The sequence below is a fragment of the Myxocyprinus asiaticus genome, chromosome 34, assembly GCF_019703515.2.
Source record: "Myxocyprinus asiaticus isolate MX2 ecotype Aquarium Trade chromosome 34, UBuf_Myxa_2, whole genome shotgun sequence".
Lineage (NCBI taxonomy): Eukaryota > Metazoa > Chordata > Actinopteri > Cypriniformes > Catostomidae > Myxocyprinus > Myxocyprinus asiaticus.
The window spans coordinates 26,569,780-26,595,979 of NC_059377.1; the positions used below are offsets into that span (position 1 = coordinate 26,569,780).

Sequence of the window (26,200 nt, forward strand, 5' to 3'; positions counted from 1 at the left end):
TGTTTTGAAAATGATGTCTTCTCAGCTCCCGTGGCATTGCGGGATAGTTAAGTGTTCAATAGATGTGCACTGCAGAATCTCGACAGGTGTATCTGAGGATTTGGACACTCTACACCACTGGCACACTGTTTTTGGCATACTATAAAGTAGGAAAGTATTATTTGACCACAGCCCATTTATCTAACTAATAAGTGCTATTCAAAGTAAAAATAAGTGGAATAATTACTAGAAACATAAATATAGATATTAGTACGTTTTAAAGTAATAAATGTTAAAAGGGCTTGTCATAATGTTTGTAGAGTTAAAACACAATTATTTAATCAAAGAGCTTAGGGGAACCATTGGTTCATACAATGTAGGATACGTGTACCTAAATAAATAAATAAACAATCTAGTGTTTCAACTGCAAAGCCACCACTGGCATGTAGTCATTATGAGCGCCTGTTAATCTGTACATTGACATTCATTTTTGTGTGTGTCTCGAGCACAACAAAGGACGACACTCCCCTCTTGGCGCAATGAACAACGCGCGCGCCTTCTCGTTCTACCCATGATGCCCCGCTCACGAGTCTGCTTGGATCGGACCGCCATGTTGTCGGTGTGAAAGCTTGGGAGCTGCTGTAAACCGGGGCTGAAATCCATCACCATCCGCATCCTCCACCTGTGAGTAACCCTCCCCTATGAAACCGAGCACTCGTCCGGAACCGTTTTAGCTCACCGTAGGCTTATATTTTGGCGTCGTGTGGCGTAACGAGTGATTTTGATGGCATTATTGGGAGGCAATGGCTCCCACTCCTCTCCCCGGGTCTTTCTCCTGTTGTAGTGCTCTTCCTGTCCAGACGGCTTGGGCCTTTTGTTAACGGGAGGAGGGCCTGTAGAAAAGCGCGGAGCCGGCTCGTAAACACACAGGTAACGTTTTTACGGTGCATTCGGCAGTCCGGTACGTGCATTGCACATGCTCGTTATTGTCGAGTTTCATCATAAATCAGTATGTTTTAGCGACTAGGCCTTGTAAAAGTGAGACGAGTTCATTAAAACGTTACATCAATGTACTGGTATACAGTTCCGCCCCTCACCGATTCCCGTGGCCCTTATTAATACGTGACAAATCAAACGAACGGTTCTGTTTTATCACCGTCTGATGTCACCGGGTTAATTTACATTGTTAGCGACTGTACATTCTGCTTGCATTGTCCGTTTAGTACAGGTGATATGTTTTGCTCGTCTTTGGTTAGTCGTCGTCAGTTATAATGCTTGTGTTATCATTATGGAAACGCACGCTTTGGTTATTGTTAACCTAGTTACGGTACCTCTGCCCACTTCCGGGAGATGTGCATGCAGCCACCCGAGCTCAGGAGCGCTTGTTTCCGGGTGTCTCTGGAGCTCAGGCCATGTAATGGCGAACCTGACACACGTAATCTACCAGTACAATGCCTTTGTCTCAAAATCTAGTGAGCTGCCAACCTGGACATAATTTTTGGGCATCATAGGCTCACGCTGAGCACATGGAATGTCCAAAAATGTTGTCTGGATCTAGCTGGGCTCATTAGGCTTGGACAAAGACTCAGCCAATATGTCTACCAGTGATGGGAATATCAGAACAAGCCAAGCTGGTTGTTTGTTTCAATAGAGAGGCAAATAAGGGGGGAGTGTGGTTTATGCTAAGTGACAGGGAGTTTTGGTGATCTGTTTGATGCACCATTTGGGGAATTTCTGTAGTTTTAGTGGTGGGATTTTATTTCTTTTCCACCACGTAACAAGTGTGGGTCTCTAGAATGTGTTTCTTCCATATGTAGGTGCTGTGGAGCCTATAAGTTAGTCATGTTGATTCAGTAAATAGCAGACATAAATGTTAGAAGGTTAAATATCGTAGACATAAACATCCCTTCAGTAGCTATGTTTCCATCCAAGTTGCGCATTTATGCGAAAAACCATAATATCGCAAAAAGAATGTGCGAATAAAGCAGCATTTCCATCCTATGTGCTCAAAAGAACAAAATCGCCACTTCCAGAGAAATTGTAGCCACTGTGACTCTTATTAATAAAATACTCTCGGTTTAGAGCATGCAGACAAAACACTGTAAAGAACTTCGTCTCATGTCTTGGAGCGACAGCTCGGCACTCAGTTCTGGGAGCCTTGTGTGTGTGCTCTGGCCTTATGTCTTTGCTGAGCGGATCTATAATATATTTTTCAAAAGTGTCAATAAACCTGCTCTTTGGCACATTTCAAGTTGTATTTGACTTCTTTGCTCTGCAAACTTTATGCAGCCTTTGGATTTTCTAGACCGTTATTTCAGGATGACCAGGGCAACATTTCAGATGTGATTGGTTCCTCTGGTTAGTCCAGTTATGAACGAGTTACTCAGTCACATGATTTTTTTTTGATGCACATCTTGTATTCCTAATGAATTAAATTGGAGTTTATTCGGCATATGTTTCCATCATAGTTTGTGCATTTCTTCTTATCGAATAAAAAAATGATCAACCTCGTGAGTGTAATTTGTTTTTACATGCATTTGAGATTTTGAGAAATTGTTATTGGTAATAAGTTTCACTTGAGGATTTTGACTGCACAGGGCTGCGTTTCACAAAATAATCGGAATCTTAAGTTGATCGTGCGATCAACTTAAGCTTGTGATGCTTTTGGGAAAGCAGTAAAAATTAACCAACTAAATTAGTGTGGCAGACAAGCCTCTCGTTCATCGGGAAAGGAGGAAGCGGGAACCGGATTAATAATCAAAAAGACTTTAATTAAACATAAAACACTAAAGTGAAAAATAAAAGTGCACACACAAAAAGCTGCGTGTATCTCTCTCTCTGGCGTCCACGGCTCCTTTTATCTCTCTCCCACTGATTGGGTGACTCGGTGCCGGGCGTGTATCCTCTCAGCCCGGCCACGCCCTTCTCCTCGTCACATACCCCCACCGCCCGATTCAGGCCGGGGGAACCTCTGGTCTGACTTATTCCCCCCTCTTCCTTCCTGCAGGGGAGGAGTTGCCCCTTTGGCCATTCCGTCACCAGCTGGTTTTCCCCGCCTCCTGGGTAGGATTAGCGGAGGGGAGAGAGAAAGAAAGAGAGGGGAAAAAAAACTCTGGTTCCCGACCACGCCGCCATTCGGTCCTCAGCCAGCTGTCCAGCGACCCTCTGACGCCAGGGCGATGGCACTGGATTCTGCCTCCCGGCCGGCAGCGGATCCTCCGTCCCCTCAGCGGCCGGCAGAGGTGACTCCGCCTCCCCGGCGGACGGCCGCCGCTCCTCCTCCTCCTGGCGGACCGCTCCAGTACCATCGAACCACTCCTCAGCATCGCGATCCTCCGTCAGCAGCGAGAGCTCTCTGACGGCGTGTCTTCTTCCAGTCCCGGGTTTCGGCACCAGTGTGGCAGACAAGCCTCTTATTCATCAGGAAAGGAGGAATCAGGAACCGGATTAACAATCCAAAAGACTTTAATTCAACATAAAACACTGAACTGAAACATAACAAAAGGGCACAAAACACTGCTGTGTGCGTCTCTCTGGCATCCACGGCTCCTCCTTTTATCTCTCTCCTGCTGATTGAGCAACTCTGTGCCTGCCGTGAATCCTCTCGGCCTGGCCACGCCCCCCTCCTCGTCACAATGAGACTTATTGTCTGGCCAGTTTTATTGTTACTCTTCATTAAAAGTACAAAAAATGCATCCAAACTAAACTGGGCTGCGTTTCCCAAAAGCATTGCAAGCTTAATTGTACGATCAACAAGCGTTTGCAACAAAACTACATTTCCCATCATTATATGTGGCCACACAAGAATGATGTAATAGATAAAGCAGTCATTACACACCTAATGTGTGGCTTGGCTCTGTATTTTGTTGCATTGGTGCTAAAAATAAAAAAAAGTCCTGTCTTTGCTAGTAAGTGAAAAAGAGAAAGAAATATGAAATTCCAAAACGGGTCCGTTCTTTCCAAGTAAAATCACACGAATGCACATCACATTGCATTTACAATTTCCGACCTTGTAAGGACTTAAACGCACCAAAAGTACAAGCTCATAGAAGTATAAAAAAGTCAGAAAATCATTTGACACAATCATCACAAATTCAGCTACCTATCTGCTGGTTCATGGATTGCATATCATTTTGGAGAAGTGTGCTGTGAGGTTTGTAATTATGAAGAGGAGCCTATGTATTACTAAAGTCTTGCTTGATCATGGTTATTTCTGTTTTCTTAAAACAGCATAATATTCTCTGATTTGTAACTCGGGGCATTATTTTTGTGTGTGTTAAGGCTACACCTAATCTTGTGCAGGTGTATAATTTAGCTACACTGCAATTACAGTGTCATTCCATTGATGTTCATGTTAGAAATTGTCTTATTTTCAATATGTAAGGTAACTTGCTGATTGGGAAAGAGCAATAGGAGGTTGATTTACATATGTGAACATTGCATGTCTGATATTAGTAGGTGTATTTTTTACTTATTTTGTTAGTGAAGTGATGCCTGCATTTAAGCTGGTCCTAGTGGGCCCATGTAGCATTATTTTAATTTTCATAATATTTCTGATGATTTGATATTTAATACCAGTAATATTATTTATGATATGAGTGTTATGATTGTATGGTGCAAGGGAAACTATGTGTGCAAATTCTAAAATAGGAGCTGAATGGAATTGTCTGGAATTTTGCACAGTGCATTGTTTTTTGCATCCTACATGGGTATCTGGCAATTTGTCTCCCTGGTTGTTTTTTCAAATCCACCCATTCTTTAAAGGTGTTATATGTAATATTTTTACTTTACTAAATCATAAAATGACCATTATATGTCATTAGAGAATTAGGAAACATGCTAAGTTGAAAAACTGGCTTCTCCGATAACAATGTTACAGCCAGTATATTCTACTTTGAAGTTTCCATTCCGGGCCGGAATTTCTGTATGTTTTAGCCTGTGTGATCCCGCCCACTGCCTACTCACCAGTAGTATTTCGACACTGCTGGGTTGCCAGATTTGAACAACTTTACAGGCAAATAACACTGCATGCTGCAGCCATGGAAGCCAGCAAACGAACTGGATCAGAGATAACAGATTCCACCCAACCTAAAAAGCCTCGCCATCCGTATAAAAACCACCATGACCAGAGGCGTAGTAAAACAAGGATAAATATTGGAGATGCCTTTGGAAGATGGAGACAGCTTAAAGCCCAGAAATCCTTTAAAACGGATGCTGAGTTGGCTAATTTGTGTGTCAACATTCTGGCAACCCGCATGAGCTTAGAGTCTGGGACAGGGCAGACAACGCTCCGATATTTTGAATTTGGACTGCAGTACCCATTTCAAATGCTTGTCAGTCTTACATATAGCACCTTTAAAGTAGGTTGACTGGTCAGACTTGTCTTAAGGTGCTTTCACACTAGCACTTTTGGTGCGCACCCGAGTTCAAATTACGTTAAAGTTCGGTTTGTTTGGGTGATGTGAACTCTGTTTTCCGAACTCTGGTGCGCACCCGCGAACCGCATCCCAGTCCAATTAAAAAGGTGGTCTGGGGTACGGTTTATGTGAACTCTGGTGCGGTTCACTGCTAATATGAATGCAATCGTACCAAATCGCGGAAGTGAACTGCTACTGATGAAGTATAATTTGTGTCTTTGCAGGCTCCTGATTGCAATTATTATGGTTTAATGAATTTCTCATACCAGCTTGTGTCCAAATAAATCCCCTACAGAGAGAGCAGCTCACATTCTTCACATCTCTTGCAACGCATTCTCGAGCTCGTGGCAGACAAATACTAATATTCTTCACATCATTGCACATTCAATGCATCTGTGGCAGACAAACTTAATTGTTGTTTTGTGCTTGTAAAGTTTTGGTGGTAAATCCAAAGAGATAAATACTTTAATAACACAGTGAATCTGATGTCGTCTTGAGTTTTTGCCTAGTTTCAGTGGTAAATAGCTGCCGCTTGTACTCGCGTTGATGACATATTCGGGCCGCCAAACAATATGATGTGAACAGAGTTCAGTGGGGGAGGGGGGAGGAAACGATCTCTGGTTCAGTCCAAGCAATCGAACCAAGTGTGAAAGCACCCTTAGTCACAATCTCCATGTATTAGCATGGGGAATTTCAAGACAGGTAGTGCACTGATTTCCAAAACATCTCAACAATAGGTCTAACAACAAATCTGTGGTCCTTTTGCAGGGCTGGACAAAAGGACATTGTAATTAGAGCCCGACCAATATGGGATTTTTGAGACTGATACCGATTTTAGTGGGGGAAAATTCACAGATTACCGATATGGTGGCCGATATAGTTTGAGCTGGAATGAAAACGGACCTTTTCTATGTGGATTGTACACCGAATAAACATCAATACTGTATGTTCAGTATCAGTCAGTTGCTGACCATTTAAACAAAGAATAACTTAAAATTATAGCTAAATAAAAATCAGTTCTGTATGTTTGGTATCAGTCAATTACTGAGCATTTAAATGGTAAATAAATACAAATAAAACAAATAGCTAAATAAACATCAGTAGTACTGTTTAGTATCAGTCAAATGCTGACTATTTTAATTCTGCCAGTCAATTTGGGGCAGGCTGTAAAACAAGAAGCATTTACACCTGCCGAGTCAAGATAAACAGCAGCAGCGGTGTTACACTGTATTCTGCTACACAAGTTCAGGGGAAACTTTCAGCGGTGGAAAAATAGACTTTTAAATGTTACATTTTGTAAATGCAATGACTGGAATTGTTCAGTTGAAGGGGGTACCAAACTGCAAATCCTGAACAAAACAGTTTGCTGAATACATTTTACAAATTAGCTTCCACTCAGCTGACAAGGGATGAAAGTAGCTACGTGATTAGCTAGTTAGCTATAAGCTCGTTGTCACGGTGAGTAAAAGATGGACTTTATTTACTTTATAGCATTGCGTCTCTCCAACTAAGTAACAACGTAGTGTGAAATCAACACTCAACAGACACAATCCACCACCTCATCGTTGTCTGTTGAGCTGCAAAAAGATGCTCTAATGCTTACCTTTCAATCTGCTACATTACTTACAGAACTGACAAACTATAGCTGGATAACATAACAAACAGATGTGATAAACATGAGTGACATGGTTGTCAGGGACAGGGTTAACGTTATATTAGTTATATTGAAAAGGGAAAATGATGGGGTCATTGTTTACAAACTTTCCAGTATGTATTTCACAAACTAGTTAACAATTTACCGTGAAGACACCGCTTAACTCTGCACCGCTTAACACCACACCGCTTAACTCTGCACTGTCTGCAGAACCACCGTCACCAGAGCCACTGTCAGCTCAGCTCTGTAAACAATGGAGTCGGAGCGCGCTCTGCTGGACAAACTACGTTATGACACCAACTCTAAATCACCCCAAGCATTGTTTTCTGCATTATACGTTCTGAAACAAATATCTTCATATCTGCGCATATCGGAAAACCGATAATCTGTGAAAGGCTAATATCGTCCGACCGATAAATTGGTCGGGCACTAATTGTAATCAGATGTTGATGATATCTCACAAATATCCTGATGCTGATTGCAACAGACATCAACAGATGGTGATCGACAGTATTGGGAAATGACCAAACCATGGAGCTGGGAAGATGGCAAATATAATAAATAGTAGCCCAGAAGTTTTCATGTACTTCAGTTTATAGATACTTAAAAATACTAAAACGTTAAAAGTAGGGATGCACCCTGCACCCTAAAAAATGCATATTACATTTTATTGTCTGATACAAAAAAAAAAAAAAAAAAGGCTGACAATGATACCGATATTTTGCCAGTTACCATATATTACCAGTTACCTTATTTTGTCATCGGGGCACTGTTAACTACTTAACAAATATTCGTAAAAAATGTACAAAGGCCCCGTTTCCACCTGGTATTATGATGCATTTCGGGTGATCGTGTGGTCAAGTGAGACACATGGCTGTTTACACCTGGTCACTTAACTGCACCTCCTTTGACCAGTTATGTTTGGATTTGGAGGGGAGGGTCACTGTTTCATGATGACACATCAGTCACTATGTTAGTGTGTCGCTGCATGATAATAAAGTGCAATAAAGTCAAAGACAAAGCGTGAAAACGGCACACAGTTTCTCCCAGATGCGGTTGAAATTAAATGCAAGTACAAACGCAACATGTTGAGCAGAATTATTGTTACTTAAGTGTATTACCTGTATTAAAGGAGCTTCAGGTGTTCGTGCTTCTTGTCTGTTTTGATATCAGACACACTAAAGAAGATCCGTGAAGCTCTCGTGATTGTGTATGTATCCGCTTTTTAAAATTTTCAGATCAGATGGTTATTTCCTTTTAAAGCCAATCGTAAACTGTAAAGTTTAAATTCTCGTTTTAGCGCAGCAGTTGTTTGACAAATGAGGGGTGGCACTTCACTGCTGCCAGGACGCATACAGAAGGGATTACTGTTTACACCTCATGTGATGCGGTCACATGCGTTTTTGACCACATTTGTATGATCCAATCACAAACCGTTTTAGAATCCGTTTAGACCTGTATTTAGGGCTGACCACATGTGATCGGATCACCCAAAACGTATCATAATACCAGGTGGAAACGGGGTCAAACAAAAGCTTATTTATTGTTTTAACTATAATTTTCATTGAACGTGGATTGTATCTGTTGAACACATGACAGGCCAAAATTTTAAAGAGAGCCACATTGAACGATAAATACAAGATTAAAAGATAAAAAAAAAGAAAAGATAATTGATATGAATCTTAATTTGAATTTCTAAAATATTTTTGTAATTTAAAACAGAATTTAAAAATTATGTATGTACTGTTTATAAGAGAACATTACAAATTCATACCTGTGCATATGTTCCATGGAAATGTCAACCACATCATGGAAAATAAAGTTTTAACCAAAGGGACAAACCTCTCTGAAATTCTGTGTCATAGTGGTATAATGGATAATGCCATCCAGACTGCTAGAGGGTACCGCTTGCTCACACAGCGCTGAATGTAGACTATATTTTAAAACGCAACCTTTTAAGGTTTAGTAACCTTACCTTTGTAGCCTATAGGTAAGTGCCACATTCACAACCGTCACATCCATTTATGATGTTTTTTCCGCATTAACGTGAGATGAGAAGTAATACAGAAATAAATATTACATGTTCTTAGGAGTGGCTATGGCAACCCTTCTACATATTGTGGCTTTTATTATTCTGGATTGTGCATTTGAATTCAGAGGTTTTACAAAGTGTGTTACTAATCAGGCTAATTATAAATAAACCATAGGTTTCTCATATTGGCGTTTTCATGCTAGTAACCGATATACCGAGGGTTTATTCTACATTTATTAATTTGGTAGTAGGGCTGCAACTAATGATTATTTTGATAATTGACTAATCTAACTATTATTAAAACGATTATTTGACTATTTGTCGATTATTGCAATGATTAATCATTAGCTCTTAACCGACTATCAGTTTGTACCCGACTTAAAAGGTTATATTAAACGTGCTTGCTAACAATAAAGAGGACAAAATCATAGATAAGATATTTAGACTTGCTTTAAGAGAATGTCTCTTAAATGTGTATTTTATTCACTTGGTTATACTTCTGCGAGTGCAGTAAAGACAAAATATACTTATATTCAAGATCTATCCTCTAAAAGCATGTCTAAATATATGCTGCTTCTCAGGTGAATGCATCTTTTTTTTTTTTCTTTTTTTTAAAGGATTTTTAGATATTTTAAAATATTTGTATTTTTTATATTATATTCAACATTTTCAGATAACAATTTTTATTTTGCCTTATAGCTGCTAAAGTATATGTACGTTGTTTTAAAGGAGTTTTAGATATTTATATTGGAAAACAAGCCAAATCAAAAACTTTTGTTGCAGTGTATAATGGGGTGAAGACTACCCTCTCTCACCTTTCTGTTCACTTCAATCCATCTTTAACTCACAAAAAAACAAACTCTCTCTTATTAATAAAGCTGCGTATTGCCAATTTTCTTCACGATAATAAACGCACATTGCCAAATATATTATGATTCAATAAGTTGCGAGCCATCACGTAATAATCTAGCTGCATTAAGCGTGCACGCCTGAGGGATGAGCATCCCCGTGACAGAGTGCATCAGCCGGGTGCAGTTTCAATCTCTCCCCCTTAGATTGGGACATTCACGCAACTCATAGAAGAGGCACTGACCGCACAGAGAAATGACAGTTTTGGAGTTTGTAGTTATTTTCATGACCTGCTTCTGTATTATTTGAACTTTAATAAAGCTATAATGCATTAAACATAACTGCATTTAAGATGTAACGAAGTAAGATGTTCCTTTAAAGAGCTCCGGCTCCACTTATTCCACAACGAGAGTGCTTCTGTTATTTACTTATTTTGTATTTTTGCATTATAATTCCCTCATATTTTGCAAGCTGCATCACCTGAAGCTGGTTGGAAAGTTTGGAGTGCATCTGGTCTGTGAGCTGTTCTCCTCAGTCAGATGCGAGCTGCAGTGCTGCTCTCGCGTGCCAGCATTAGAATTTAATGTGGTCTCATGTTAAATGAGATCAAACGACTATTCGACAACGAAAATTGTCGATGTTGTCGATAATGTCGACTAATCGTTTTAGCCCTATTTGGCAGATGCTTTTATCCAAAGCGATTTACAAAAGAATCCAAAAGAACATAATCAGATATCACTATTTTTTTCCCCCTAAAAATATGAAACCATTTTCTGCATATCGCCCAGCCCTATCCTGTAATATATAAACCGCTGTTAGGGTTACATGGAACAGTCTCTTTTATTAAACTCTAAATGGCTGTTTTGTTTTTACCTAAAATATTTAATAGGTGTAAAGTGGACTTAATTTTTAATATTGAGTTGTCTCAGATTGTTTTCACCAGCCTTATTTGTGTAATGAATAGGTGATTATGGATCTAGATCACCTTATCTGTGGCATAACTCCAAAAAGACTTTCCTTATTCCAGTAGGATTATCGTGCTATAATCTATTCCAAGTACTGTCAGCACCTCTGGCACAGCTTTAGGGTGAGATTACACCAATCTGAGGATTTTGCAGTTGGGATTATTTTGGTGCTTCTAGTGGTCTGAATCTACTTTATCACTTTTTACACAAAAAGGTCAGTTCGGTTGTAGAATTCAAGGCAAGTACAAAGATTCCTTTTCTATGTTCAAATATTTACTGTATAAATTCGTCCTACTAAAGCAGAAATGTTCCTGTTAGTCTCATTTTGGCTGGTCATAGCAATATTGTTAAACAAGAATGTTTATAATTTGAAAGTGACTTGCCTAATTGAGTATTTCATCAAGACAAGTAAAATGGGCCTCTTTTGTGTAGGTAAAAAAACATGCTAATGAATCATAAAACATCAGTCATGATAATTATATTATTTCAACAATTCTGTTCAATTTAAAAGCCATTTTATAAATGTGAAAAAGACTCATTCAGTAGAGCCTAGCCTATATTTCTATGACTGTAAACGAGAGAAATGTCTAAATGAGGCATGATTGCACATTGTTAGAAAGTGTCTCTGTTTGTTCATAAGTAAGAATGCTGCGATAGAAAAGCAGAGTGGTTCTTCTAATACTTAAATTGTTGATGACTCATCTTGGCTGACATAACAGCATGAGAAAGGGAACTGTAATTTCCTTGCAAGCAGAAAGGAGAAAACAAGAGAAACTACCACGAGAGAAAAAATTTCCTTTTTTATTGCATCTTTGTGTTTGAGATACAGTGATAGGAATGTTTGCCAATTGACCTGTTTTCCATGAAATACGTCTGTTCTGTCACACGTCTGACATGCAGGGCTGAGAATAATGATTCAAAAGATTATATTTCAAAGTAGTTGCTGTTTTAAACATTTTGAAGTCTGGATAATTCAACAGACACATTGGCAAAAACAAGCAAATATATATGTGGGGAGTGGAGGCTGGACTCAGGTCTTTTTCTTCTGGAGTGAAATGCTTGAAGTAATCTTTGTGGTTATATTGCATCCATTTACAGTACTAATTAACAAGGTATTGTATTGTAATACATGGCATTTTATTTAGCTGTATATGGATATTACTTAAAGGAATAGTTCACGCAAAAATAAATTCTCTCATTATTCACTTACCTTGATGCCATCCTAGATGTGTATGTCTGTCTGTCTTCAGCAGAACACAAATTAAGGTTTTTAGAAGAAGACAGAGCTCTGTCAGGTCCTTATAATGCAAGTAAACAGGTGCCAGCACTTTGACAGTCCAAAAGTCATATTTAGGCAGCTGTAAAATAATCCACACGACTCCAGTCAATCAGTGAATGACTTCTGAAGCAAATCAATATGTTTGTGTAATAAAGTAGGTAATTAAAACGTTATTAACTTTTAAAAAGCACTTCCTGCCAACAGCTGAAGCGAAGCTCGACGAGTTCACACGTGAATTCGGAAGCGGCGCTTCTTTACAACAGAAGAACGAACGTCACACGAGAGTTCGGCCATTTTAAACCGCATCAGAGCCCTGGATGGAAGTGCCGATTTAAAGTTAAAAACATATTAATTATCAACTTGTTTCTTACATAAACATATCAATTTGCATCAGAAGACATTCATCGATTGACTGGAGTCATGTGGATTACTTAATTGCTGCCCTAAATATGACTTTTGGACTCCACCACTCCAGACTTTTCACTTTTGTCAGAGGCAAATTAGATGAAATATTTAAGTTCTGTGCAAAAACAATATTTATCAGGCTAGATACTAACAATTTCTTGATAAATTTGTTTTTGTAAATTGTTCTAGTGGGAATTCCTCTATTGTCATTCCCATTGTGTCAAAGTTATTGTGTGAATATGATATCAGATCCAAATTAGCATATTTAAATGAGAATGAAATGACTCATTTTGACAGGCTTGATCTGCTTGATTAACTAGAACATCAACCACTGAGCCTTATCAAGTGTGTGTAGTGTTGTAATGAGCACTTTTAGTCCAGTGTCGAGTCGTCGACTGACTCACATACTGATAGATTGAAGTGACCTCATTCCAGCCTAGGCCATGTTTTGGTATTCAGGGCCACATTGGGTCAGGGACTTTTTGTTATATATTTAACTTTTGTTCATGTTTGTATGTTCTTAAAAAGTTTCCATTTTAGAAGCACCCATTTATTGTATTAAACTGGCTTTATGTTGTTGAATAGATTCTGTATGTCTTAGGGTTCCCACGGTCATTGTGATTTCTAGACCTGGAATAGTTGGAAATTATAATGTTAAAAATCATGACAATTTCTATATTTTATCTTCTAGCTATGCTCAGCTCTAAAATATTTTGTTGGCTAGAAATTGCTCATCACAATGCAGTCCAGTGTTTCCTGCATTGCCGCTACTGAATCTCCAGCACCACGGCAAAAGAATGATGTTCAAATTGTGAGCTTGCGGTCTGAATTGAATGTTATTAAATAATGTGTGAAAACCAAGTACAGGGAATTGCCACTATTACAATTAGGGGTGGGATATGATCAAAATCTTGTATCACGATACAAGTAATTTTATATCACGATAACAATTGATATCACAATATAGTAAAAGTTTTCTGGAAAATCAATAAAAATGGGTTTATATGAAATAACCAGATTGTAATGCCTATTTTTGGAAACTCCAGTAAGTAAATTAAATAGGCTGCTTTATAAATGAAAACTACTATGCATATACTAATATAATTTGGAACTGAACAAAAAAACAGCTTGTTTTTAAAAAATAAACCTTACCACATTGCTAAATTAAAAATTTCACACTGATGTGGACTTGCGCATTTGTGAGGTCCAGAGATAGCGTGCGCCACATACTGTGAAACACACATACGCGTGTCAGATGAGAAGCATATTTAGCACTTTTAAGCGGCGATCACAAGATGAATGTCATTAAATTTGCTTGGGCGGCAGCAGAACAATTTTCAATGCCAGAAAATCCTTGTCCATGTTTGGGACAATACTACCCTTTGAAAATTCAAATACTAGATGGCCGAGTGCAAAGTGTAAGTGTATAGTGTGTCATTTAAGACACAGCCTGGTAACTCCGTATCGGATATTGCATCCCCTAGATACGTTAATTGTTTCTGAATTATTTGTATCCACCAGAGCAAACAACAAAATCCAAAACATATTTCCCTCATATAGGTCAATATTTGTGAGCCTTCTCATGTTGCCTTAGGATAGACTTCAAGTGTGCTAGTATGGTAACAGAAGATGGTTTAAAGTCCATAGCAACCTCAAACACCACAGGGGCTAATAGTGTGTTGTTTGTTATATTGTGTGTTCCAGTATCTGGTGGAATGAGCGTAGCGTGTGTGTTGAAGAGGAAAGCTGTGCTCTGGCAGGATTCGTTCAGCCCCCACCTAAGACTGCCTCCCTCTGACAGGCCGTTACCCAGCATGCCTGTGGTGCTGAGTGCTGCGGGCCACACCCCCCAACCTGGCCCTGCTCTGCAGGCCCCTCCCCCCACACAGGGAGCAGGGCGCTCTCAAGATGATGCCATGGTTGATTACTTCTTCCAGCGGCAGCATGGCGACCAACTCGGCTACAACAACTGTAAACACCGCTGGCCGACTGGTGACAGCATTCACGCAGACAACCAGGTAAATGTTGTTTAGAAATGACCAGAACCAAGCGTTGGCACTTTGATAAAGGGGATAGTTACCCCAAAAATGAAAACCCTCTCTCATTGTTACAAACCCGTATGACTTTATTTCTTCCATGGAACACAAAATTAGGGCCCTATGAAATCATTTTTATTTTTTTTCCAAATTCTGTTTCCCATTTTATTTTCTCATAAATACATTTGAGTTTTAAAGTTTAATAACATTTTATCATTAAAAAAAATTGTCTAATCAAATTCATTTATAGATTTTTAATCAAATGAAAACAGAATATACTTCAACATACCACTGCATTATTTTTATCAAATGAAGAGCTTCTATACTGATCCTTATAGCATAATCCAAAACCTAAAATTTGAGTTTATATATTTATTTTGTCAAATACAGTGCTGCACAGTAGAGCATCACAGTATTAATGAAAGCAGAAATTAAGCTGTTGCTTGAGATATTGCTGAGATATAATGTAATTATTATTGATATATCATTATCATTTATTGAAGTCAGATGAAGAAAGTCAGACAGGTTTAGAACAACATGAGGGTGAGTAAATTATGGTTCACCCAAAAATTCTATCCCTTTAATGATAAAGCATTTCTTAATAACTGTATAACCTCTTACACAGGTGCGATCAATGGATGAGCTTAACCATGACTTCCAAGCACTTGCTCTGGAGGGCCGAGCCATGGGAGAGGTTAGAGTCCTTTTCTCATCTTCTGCCTGATATGTTGATATCTGATGTATATGCCTTAAAGTGTAAAATTACATTTAATTTACATTAATTGTGAAATTCTAACATTTGATTTGAAAACATTTATGAATGGTCACTACCAAATATTATTGTGACGTATTGGCAACCAGTTAACACCATGACAGCATCACACACAGCAGAGATACACTACTGTGCAAAAGTTTTAGGTACTTAAGATGTTTCACAAAAACATTTGTCTTAAGATGGTTATTTATATCTTCAGCCTTAGTGTGTCAATAGGAAAAATATATTTTAGGTTCCCAAACATTAATTTTGCAAATAGAAAAGATCAGAATAGAAGAACAGGGCGCTCTGCAAGAGATGGCATTGCCCCCACAGACCCCCTACTGAACATCGAGCCAGTGTGGGATTACAAGAAGAGACAGAAGTAATTGAGACAGCCGAAATAGATAGAAGAACTGTGGTGAATTCTCCGAGAAGCTTGGTACATCCTATCTGCCAACAACCAAGAAAAATTGTATCCAGGTGTACCTAGGAGAATTGTGGCTGTTTTAAATGCAAAGTTGGTCACACCAAATATTGATTTAGCTGAATAAATGTAAATTATTTTTGAAGACATCCTCACTGTGCAACATTTTTCACAAGTGCCTAAAACTTTTGCACAGTACTGTATATTCCAAAATAAGAGAACTATATATATTACAAGCTCAAACTGCTCCAGTGAGAAATCATTAGTATCTTTGATTTGTTTTCTGTCTTTGGCATTTTTTTGTAACACATCACTAATTATAATGCAACTGCTTGAAGACACGATGCCGTTATTGAAGGTTAAACTGTCATTGCTGTTAGTAGTACTTTGACAAACCTACTGTATATCTTTGATTTAAATGAGATATAGGGATATAGCACTGGAATGAGTGACTGATGAGAGATTAGGAGCACGCATGTTTGAAGGATTAGTTTATCCAGAAATAATTATCTCTTAATTTTCCCACCCTTATGCCAAAACTCGAACAACTTTCTTCGGCGGAACACAAAGATATTTTAAAGGAGATAAACCATACAATTCCAGTGGTTTAATCTGTCTTCTAAATTGATTTGATCGGTTTTGGGTGAGAACAGACCAAAATGTAACACATTTTTCCACTATAAATCTTGACATCTGTGTGGTGCGATCATGATTTGAAGCTCAATTACATTTCTTCGTGTTTGATGCACTGTACACACTGCAAATGCGTGGAGTGTGAGGCAGTGTAATCGAGCTTCAAATCATGATCGTGCCTAGGAGACTGCAGATATCAAGATTTATAGTGAAAAGGAGTTACATTTTGGTCTGTATCATTTCAGAAGGCATGGGTAAAACCACTGAATATGGATTGCTTTTATGCAGTTTTTTTTGGGGGGGGGGGTTTCCCCTTTTTCTCCCAATTTGGAATGCCCAATTCCCAATGTGCTTTTAAGTCCTCGTGGTCACGTAGTGATTCGCCTCAATCTGGGTGGCGGAGGACAAATCCCAGTTGCCTCTGCGTCTGAGACCATCAACCCGCGCATCTTATCACGTGGCTTGTTGAGCGTGTTGCCGCGGAGACATAGCGCGTTTGGAGGCTTCACGCCATCAACCGCGGCATCCATGCTCAACTCGCCACGCGCCCCACTGAGAACGAACCACATTATAGCAACCACGAGGAGGTTACCCCATGTGACTCTACCCTCCCTATCAACTGGGCCAATTTGGTTGCTTATGAGACCTGGCTGGAGTCACTCAGCACGCCCTGGGATTCGAACTAGCGAACTCCAGGGGTGGAAGCCAGCGTCTTTACTCACTGAGCTACCCAGGCCCCCCTTTTATGCTGTCTTTGTTCTTTTTGGAGCTTGGAAGTGTTGGTCCCTATTGACTTGGATGGATACACTGCCTGTCCAAAAAAAAAAGTTGCGTACTCTAATATTTCGTTGGACCGCCTATGACGCGCATTCGTTGTGGCATTGTTTCGACAACCTTGTGCAACATCACAACATTTATTTCCATCCAGATTTGCATTAATTTTTGACCGAGATCTTGTATTGATGACAGGATAGTCGAACCACTCCATAAAGTCTTCTCCAGTACATCCCAAAGTCTTTCAGTGGGGTTAAGGTCAGGACTCCATGGTGGCCAATTCATGTGTGAAAATGATTCCTCATGCTCTCTCACAATTTGAGCCTGATGAATCTTAGAGAAGAAAAAAATCCATTGATGGGATAACCTATTGCTGCATAACTTTGCTTAGCCTAGACCTGACCAATTGAAGCAACCCCAGATCATAACACTGCCTCCAGAGGGTTGTACAGTGGGCACTATGCATGACGGGTGCATCGTTTCATGCGCTTCCCTTCTTACCCTGACTTCATAAGCTCTTAAGTATCTGCTTATTTAAATCTAAATGGTAAAGTGTCTGTCACAGCTCATGTTTCATCAAGTATACTTAGGTTTGTTTTCATCTTTATTTGCTATTTAATTTTTTATATCCTTTTGCAGCATCTTTGTCCTTATCTCTTACTGTACTGCGGGTCAGAATTACTACATTCTACAATTCATACACAAGTAACATTGTATATTAAAAACAGACCAACATATTAAAATGAATTACAGTATGTCTGAAAGTGTAAATTTACAAATGCTTAGAATTGTCTATAATTCAACCTCCAATGGCCGCAATGTCCTGCCTCAAGGGCTAAGCTCATTCATTAGAGTAGCAGTGAATGTGTGATTTTTGTGTGTGCTGCAATTAAAAAAAGATTGTCCCTGATTCTAAGCAAGATTGCCGATCACAGATTTAAGATAAATATCGGCGGGTTGAGATCGGTGCCGATCGATCAGTGCATCCCTACTATTATTGTTTATGTATGATGTTCCTGCTCTGCAGCAACTCCTCACTGGGAAAAAGTTCTGGGAAACTGATGATTCGGGGAAAGATGGACCAAAAGGGATCTTTCTGGACCAGTGGAGAGACAGTGCTTGGGGAGCCTCTGGTATGTGTGTGAATACTTATTCATGTAGGTGGTTATGGGTGGTTGAGTTTTACATGTTTGGTATTAGGGCTGAAATGTACAGCGACAACGTCGACAAAAATTGACAAATTTTCATTGTCGAATAGTTGTTTGATCTCATTTAACGTAACATGAGATCATATGAAACTAATGATGGTGCATGAGAGGAGCACTGCAGCTCGAGTTCATGATTGAGGAGAGGAAAACACCACAGCTCACTGTCAAGACGCACTCCAAACTTTCCAAACAGCTTAAGGTTATGTAGATCGCAAAGTATCAGGAAATTATACAAAAATACATATAAGTAAATACAGAAGCACTCTTGTTGTGAAATATAGCAGAGCCGGAGCTGCCGTTACACTTAAGCAAAACTTGCATTTTGAGCGTCTTATAGGGAAAAACCCCGGCGTTATATCTTTAATGCATACTTTATTAAAGTCCAAATATTAAGAAAGAAGGTCATGTAATTAAGTACAAACTCCGAAACTGGCATTTCTGTGTGCTGTCAGCGCCTCTTCTATGAGTCGCGTAAAGTGACTCAATCTAAGGGGGAGAGATTGAAACTTCACCCCGCTGATGTGTGCTCTTGCGTGGAGACGCTCGTCCCTCGCGCACGCTTGCTGCAGCTAGATTATACCGTGATGGCTTGCGACGTAGTGAATCATAATACATGTTGCAATGTGTATCTTATTGTGAAAACATTTTTTTTAGTTAAAGATGGATCGAAGTGAACAAAATGGTGAGAGAGTGTAATATTTGCCCATTATACACTCACTGCAACAAAATACGTTTTTGATTTGTTGTTGTTTTGACTTGTTTTCCAATATAAATATCTAAAACTCCTTAAACAATGTATATTTACTTCTATACTGCAGAAGAAAAATGTGTTATCTGAGAATGTTGAATTTAATATTTAAATTTAAAATATCTAAAAATCCTTAAAACAAGATACATTTAACTAAGAAGCAACATACATTTTTAGACTTGCTTTCAGAGAATATATATTGAATATAAGTATATTTTGACTTTACTGCACTGGCAAAAGTATGAACAATTGAAAAATACACTTGTATACAAAATACACTTTTATATTCAAAATACATTATCTGAAAGCAAGTTTAAATATCTTACGTTGCTTCTCACGTAATTATATCTTGTTTTAATGATTTTGAGATTTTTAAATGGAAAACAAGACAAACTTGATTACAATATATAGTAGTTGTTTTGCAGTGAATTTTTTTACTGAATTAAACAATGTATTTTTTCCTTTAATTCAGTGAATGTCATTTAGAGGTATTTTTAAAAGATGATTTTGTCCTTGTATTGTTAGTAAGCACATTTAATACAACTTTTCAAGTCAAGGCTCAAGCTGAATAGTTGGTTAAGAGCTAATGATTAATCGTTGCAAAAATCGCCTGAATAATCGTTCAGATAATCATTAGATTAGTCGATTATCTAAATAAACATTAGTTGCAGCCCTATTTGGTATATTTGTGTCATACCTCGTTTTGTCTAGATCACTCTGTGTCCCAGCCAATCATGGTGCAGCGCCGACCAGGTCAGGGCTTCCATGGCGTTGGAGAGGCAGGATCAGTGTTGTCGCCACGTTCTGAGAGTGGTGGACTAGGGGTTTCCATGGTGGAGTATGTTTTGAGCTCCTCCCCTGCTGAAAAAATGGACTCTTGTTTGCACAAAGGAGCCTATGTGAGTCTTGACTATTTAAATCTTTTATCACAGTACTCTTCTCGTTCATTTGTTCAAGCATGAACGTTCTGTTTGTTTTGACATCTAAAGTACTGTTCACTTACACTTCAATCTTTCTCTCCATTTCTCGCAGGGTCCAAGAGATTCTGAGGCTGATAACCCTGAGAAGAGGGCAGAACCAAAACCCAAAACAACATTTGACCCTGAACGGAAGGAACTAAAGGAAACTGAGCCCGATGCTTTGGATAATCCCAACGGACTGCCTAATCAGAATGGACTTGATATGGATGTTAAGGATTTTAGGTATATATCAACAACAAAAAAAGATTATTCAGCTGCATATCTCCTGTAATTTACCTTCCTCAAGTGTTCTGTATGGGGCCAACCATAGACACATGTATAATATTTTATAATACAGTATTACTATATTTTCAGAGCTTTTAAGATGATTATTTTCTCTTCACCCCCAGTCGTGCACCTGGTAACTGCCCACCAACTGGTCCAGAAGTGGAGTTGGATGGACCAGAATTGGGTGGAGTTGCAGGGCCAAAACCAGCAGAGGAGTTCCCCAATGTTGAGACCCAAAATGTGTCCCTGGACCCCATGGAATCAGTTTCCATGGAAACTTTGCAGTTTGATTACCCTGGCGGCCAGCTGCCTCTCGACTCCACAGCGGCTACTGTTGGCTTGTTTGACTACAATTCCCCTCAGCAGGTAAATATCTGACATGTACATATGTCAGACAGGTGTCTTTGGCTTCTGCATTTCATCATCTTGTTCCAGTGTGTCTCATAATCATTATCATAGGCTATTATAATGTAGTCTCTTACAAAAAAGTACAAAAAAATGTATAATACAAATATGAGGCATTATATTTGTATTATACATTTTTTTGTACTTTTGTCATTATGTTAAGACTTGCTGGCCAACTCAATTAAAGAATGCTCAAAGCTTGTCTCTCTGCTCTTCCTTCAGGCTACCTTTATCTTAATTAGTGCGCACTAGGGCTACAACTAACAATTGTTTTGATAATCGATTAATATAATGATTATTAGAACAATTATTCGATTATTGCAATGATTAATCATTAGCTCTTAAAGGATTATTCAGCTTGTGCCCTGACTTAAAAGGTTGAATTAAACATGCTTACTAACAATAAAGAGGACAAAATCATCTTTTAAAAATACCTCTAAATGACATTCACTGAATTCAAGGGGAAAAAATACTTTTTTGTTTTGTTTTTTATATTAATATTTTATTGATTTGAAAAACAGGATTACACAAACAGAACATACACACACAATCAAATTATAAAATTATTTATGTCCCTCCCCCTGAACACCCCCCCCCCCTCCAACACACACACACACACAACAAACATTCAGTGGTCTGACACAAAATGGAAGTAAACACACATACAAAAAAAAAAAAAAAACAGACAAAAGGGAACACTTAAGAATATATATATATTAAAAAAAAATATTCATCAAATATATACCCAAACAAAACAAAATGTCTCTCTCCACTGCCCGTCACTGAGCATCCTCCAAAAAGGCCAAAAACCTGCCCCATTTCCTGTCATATGCATCCGAACTGCCAAGCAGTCTATATGACATCTCTTCAAATGACTACTACACTAGCTGGGTTTATCTTTTAGACCAAGCCTAAATAATCTGGAGAGAGTCCAGTAGAAACGGTGTAATATCTTATATTGCATAAGGCGACCCCTTGCATCTCTGGACATGATCTTACATTTTACAAACTCCTTCCCCACACCCCATCTTCCAATATCAAATTCAAATCTTTTTCCCATAACCTCTTAAGAGATATAAAAAAATACTTTTTATTAAGTTTAATTCAGTAAAGAAATTCACTGCAAAAAATCCCATTGTTATCAAGTGTTTTTTGTCTTGTTTTCCTTTTAAAATGGTCTAAAATCCTTAAAACAAGATACATTTACTTGAGAAACAACATACATGATATTTAGACTTGCTTTAAGAGACAAATAGAAGTGTATTTTGTATGTGTGTATTTTTTCACTTGGTTATACTTCTGCGAGTGCAGTAAAGACAAAATATACTTATATTCAAGATCTATTCTCTAAAAACAAGTCTAAATATCTTATCTTATATGCTGCTTCTCAGGTGAATGCATCTTTTTTTAAAGGATTTTTAGATATTTTAAAATATTTGTATTTTTAATATTATATTCAGCATTCTCAGATAACCATTTTTTCTTCTGCAGTACAGCTGCTAAAGTAAATGTACATTGTTTTTTAAAGGAGTTTTAGATATTTATATTGGAAAACAAGCCAAAACAAATCAAAAGCGTATTTTGTTGCAGTGCATAATGGGGCGAAGACTATTCTCACCTTTCTGTTCACGTCGATCCATCTTTAACTCGCAAATAAACAAACTGTCTCGTATTAATAAAGCTGCATATTGCCAGTTTTCTTCACGATAAGAAATGCACAGTGACACACATTATGATTCAACAAGTCGCGAGCCATCACGTTATAATCTAGCTGCATTAAGCGTGCACGCTCGATGAGCATCCCCTCGACAGAGTGTGCATCAGCGGGGTGCAGTTTCAATCTCTCCCTCTTAGATCGGGACACTTCGTGCAACTCATAGAAGAGGTGCTGACTGCATAGAGAAATGCCAGTTTTGGAGTTTGTAGTTATTTTCATGATCTGCTTCTGTATTATTTGAACTTTAATAAAGCTATAACGCATTAAATATAACTGCATTTAAGATGTAATGTCGGGGTTTTTCCTTTAAAGAACTCCGGCTCTGCTTATTCCACAACGAGAGAGCTTCTGTATTTACTTATTTTGTATTTTTGTATAATTCCCTCATACTTTGCGATCTACATCACCTGAAGCTGTGTGGAAAGTTTAGAGTGCATCTGGACTGTGAGCTGTGTAATTCTTCCTCTCCTCAGTCAGGCGCAAACTGCAGTGCTGCTCTCGCGCATCATCAGAGTTTAATGTGATCTCATGTTATGTTAAATGAGATCGAACGACTATTCGACAATTAAAATATTTGTAGGCAATGTTTTGTTTTTTTCGACGTTGTCGATAACTTCGACTAATCGTTTCAGCCTTAGCACACACCACTGTTTTGTCGTGGCTGGCTGAACCATGTATTTTTGGCTTGACCGGAGATGTCATAACCATCATGTTTTTAATATGCCGTGTTAAGTTGAAAATGGTTTTGAAGACACTGCCTGTGTTCTGCTCCATCTAGCGGATTGAATTGAAAAACTTGTTCGGTTTGCATATGCTTCTCCAGAGTATTGAGCGCTGTATCTTCACAGACAAAGTCGTCATGCACTGTGTTGGAGCTTGTTTCCATGATGATTTAGACCGCAAGATACCGCCGAAAATCATCACATAATCTCAAAATTAAGGCCCCTCTTTGACACTTGTGTATACATAGTTATCACTGAATTTCGAATATAGTGAAGTCGCATCACGCATGATCATTATCGATCATCGTTTTCATTATTGATCATTGCTGTCACTTCTGAGTATTTCAGTACTCATGCCCATCCCTAGTTGCACTGTAGCTTGCATACACGCTGCTCACACTTGTGATGTGAAACAGGCGTACTCTTGAAAAACCTCTGTTTGAAGTAATGTGCTGCAATACCATTCAGTCTTTTTGGAAGAGTATTTCTAGTAAGTTACATTTGCAGATGCTTTTAATGACTTTCAAAGTCTTTGCATTAATGAATGTAAACAAATGCAAATGTTTAGTGTAAATCTGTTCATGCCTGATATATGCGACTCCATGTATTGCAGCTGTTCCAGAGACCCAGCCCTCTGGCAGTGCAGCAGCTTACTGCAGCCCAGCAGCAGCAGTACGCGCTTGCCGCAGCTCAACAGACACACATCGGTGAGTTTTAGTGTCCGAATTAATTGGTAAAATTTGTTCATTAATTTACTTATGGACACCATTTTGTCCTTTTGAATCTAAAAAAATTCTGGTAGCTTAATTTTCCCACTTTTCCGGGTTGTGTGTTAGGATTGGCCCCAGCTGCGTTTGTACCGAACCCTTACATCATCAGCGCAGCTCCACCCGGCACTGATCCATACGCTGCTGGCCTCGCTGCTGCCGCCACGCTTGGTGAGAGCTCATGGTTTACATTTATGATGGATATCAGCCCATCATGTATTGATATGTCTGTCTAATAATCACTGATAATTAATACAATAACATTTGGAGGGTATTACAGCAACTAGAAGGGAATATGTAGGCAAAGACCTGGATGAAAACAGCATAGAATGAATAATACACATAAATAATGCAAATACACACATTGTGAAAGTGATTTAATAATACAAGTGTCTTGCATATGTTAGTTAGAGGCTTGTTTTTTTGTAGGGTTCCCACAGTCATGAAAAACCTGAAAATATCAGGGAATTTGAAATGCTGTTTTCTAGGCTTGGAAAAGCCATGGAAATTCGTATATATTTTCAAGTTTTGCTATCCTCAGCTAAATTTAGAGTGTAGATTAGAATGTAGAGTAAAACTTGATTGCAATTGTAAATATAATGTCAGTTTTGTGAGAGAATCTTCATTTTGAGCAAATCTGTTTTTTGGTTGAACTGGTCCACAAGTGTGATTCATTAACAAATCGGCCTGATTCAAATTGCTTTTTAAAAATCCTTATCCATCATAGGGATGGGCATTTTGGACATTTTGTCTGCTTGAGTACTCGAAGTGATGTAATATAAAATATTATAGTATAATATGTCTATGTATGTATATGTCAGACATGCATCTTTGGCTGAGACATTGGAGAATCAGTGCAGCAACCAAAGATGCATGTCTGACATATACGTACATAGACATATTATAATATAATATTTTAAATTACATCACTTCGCTGATTCTCCAGTGTCTCGCCTATTTATTATTATAGGCTATTATAACATAATCTGTTACATTAAGTACAAAAGATGGCATAATCAAAATATAATGCATAATATTTTGTCATTATATGAAGACTCGCTGGCCAACACAATGAAAGAATGCTCGAAGCGTGTCTCTCTGTTCTTCCTTCAGGTTACCGTAATTATCTTAATTATGGTAAGCGCGCACCACTGTTTTCAAAGTGGCTGCCTGAAACGTGTATTTGCAAACCGCGGTTGTCTTGACTGGTTACGTCATAACCATCGCTTTTTTAATATGCCGTGATAAGTTGAAAATTGTTTTGAAGACCCTGAGTTCTGTTGCTTTCAGCTGTGCTCCATGTAACTTTTTGTAAGGAAGAACTTGCCTGGTGTGTGTGCGCTTCTCTAGAGACAAGCATCTCTCTATCTCTGCCCCAGACAGAAAGTCATGGTGCACTGTGTTGTTGCTGTGATGATTCAGACTGCAAGGTACCACCAAAAATTTAAAATAAGGCCACTCTTTGACACGCGTATAGTTGTCAATGAATTTAGAATTTAGTGAAGTCACTTCACGCATGAACATTATTGATCATCGTTTTCATGATCGATCATTGCTATCACTTCCAAGTACTCAAGTACTCATGCCCATCCCTAATCCATTAATCACAAATGACTGGAAAGGTCATGGAAAAGTCAAGAAAAATTCTGGAAATTCATTGGTCAAAAACTGTGGGAACCCTGTTCTTTGCATTAGAATCATGACGGTACAAGCTGTCTGTTTCTAAAGGTGCTGTACTGAGTAATCACAGTCTCATAGAGTGGATGAGAGGTGTTATTCATGATGGCTGAGAGCTTGGGTAGTCCTCCAGGGGGTTGGGTCTTAGCTCTAGGAATGAGTCTGCTTGATTAAGCCACAGACACAAACACTGCTGCCCCAGAGCACGAAGGCAGAGGCTGCTGCTGCTGCCACTGTCTTGAAGCCTGCAGTAGATTCTTTTGTACATCAAAGGCTGTGAGCCACCTCTAAAAACAGTCTGATTTGGCCCTTCATCTGAAAAACGATGTGTGTGTGTGTGCTTATTTCAGGTCCAGCAGTAATGCCGCCTCAGTACTATGGTGTAACTCCATGGGGTGTGTACCCTGCCAACCTATTCCAGCAGCAGGCTGCCACCCCCTCAAACTCGGCCAACCAGCAGCCAGCTGCACAGACTCAGCAGAACCAACAGCAAGTGAGAGTTGAG

The 26,200-nt window shown here is 38.7% G+C and overlaps 1 protein-coding gene across 1 annotated transcript in view; it reads left to right on the forward strand.

Annotated features, from left to right (window-relative positions):
- Nucleotides 1-517: 517 nt before the first annotated feature.
- LOC127425398 (pumilio homolog 1-like) overlaps nt 518-26,200 on the forward strand; it is a 39,991-nt gene continuing 14,308 nt past the window's right edge. Inside the window, exons 1-10 of the mRNA XM_051671385.1 lie at nt 518-663; nt 14,285-14,598; nt 15,242-15,310; nt 18,232-18,337; nt 19,872-20,059; nt 20,193-20,362; nt 20,530-20,773; nt 23,865-23,958; nt 24,088-24,189; nt 26,046-26,188. Coding sequence (XP_051527345.1) covers nt 14,296-14,598; nt 15,242-15,310; nt 18,232-18,337; nt 19,872-20,059; nt 20,193-20,362; nt 20,530-20,773; nt 23,865-23,958; nt 24,088-24,189; nt 26,046-26,188 — 1,419 coding nt within the window. The 5' untranslated portion in view covers nt 518-663; nt 14,285-14,295. The remainder of the gene's footprint in view (nt 664-14,284; nt 14,599-15,241; nt 15,311-18,231; nt 18,338-19,871; nt 20,060-20,192; nt 20,363-20,529; nt 20,774-23,864; nt 23,959-24,087; nt 24,190-26,045; nt 26,189-26,200) is intronic.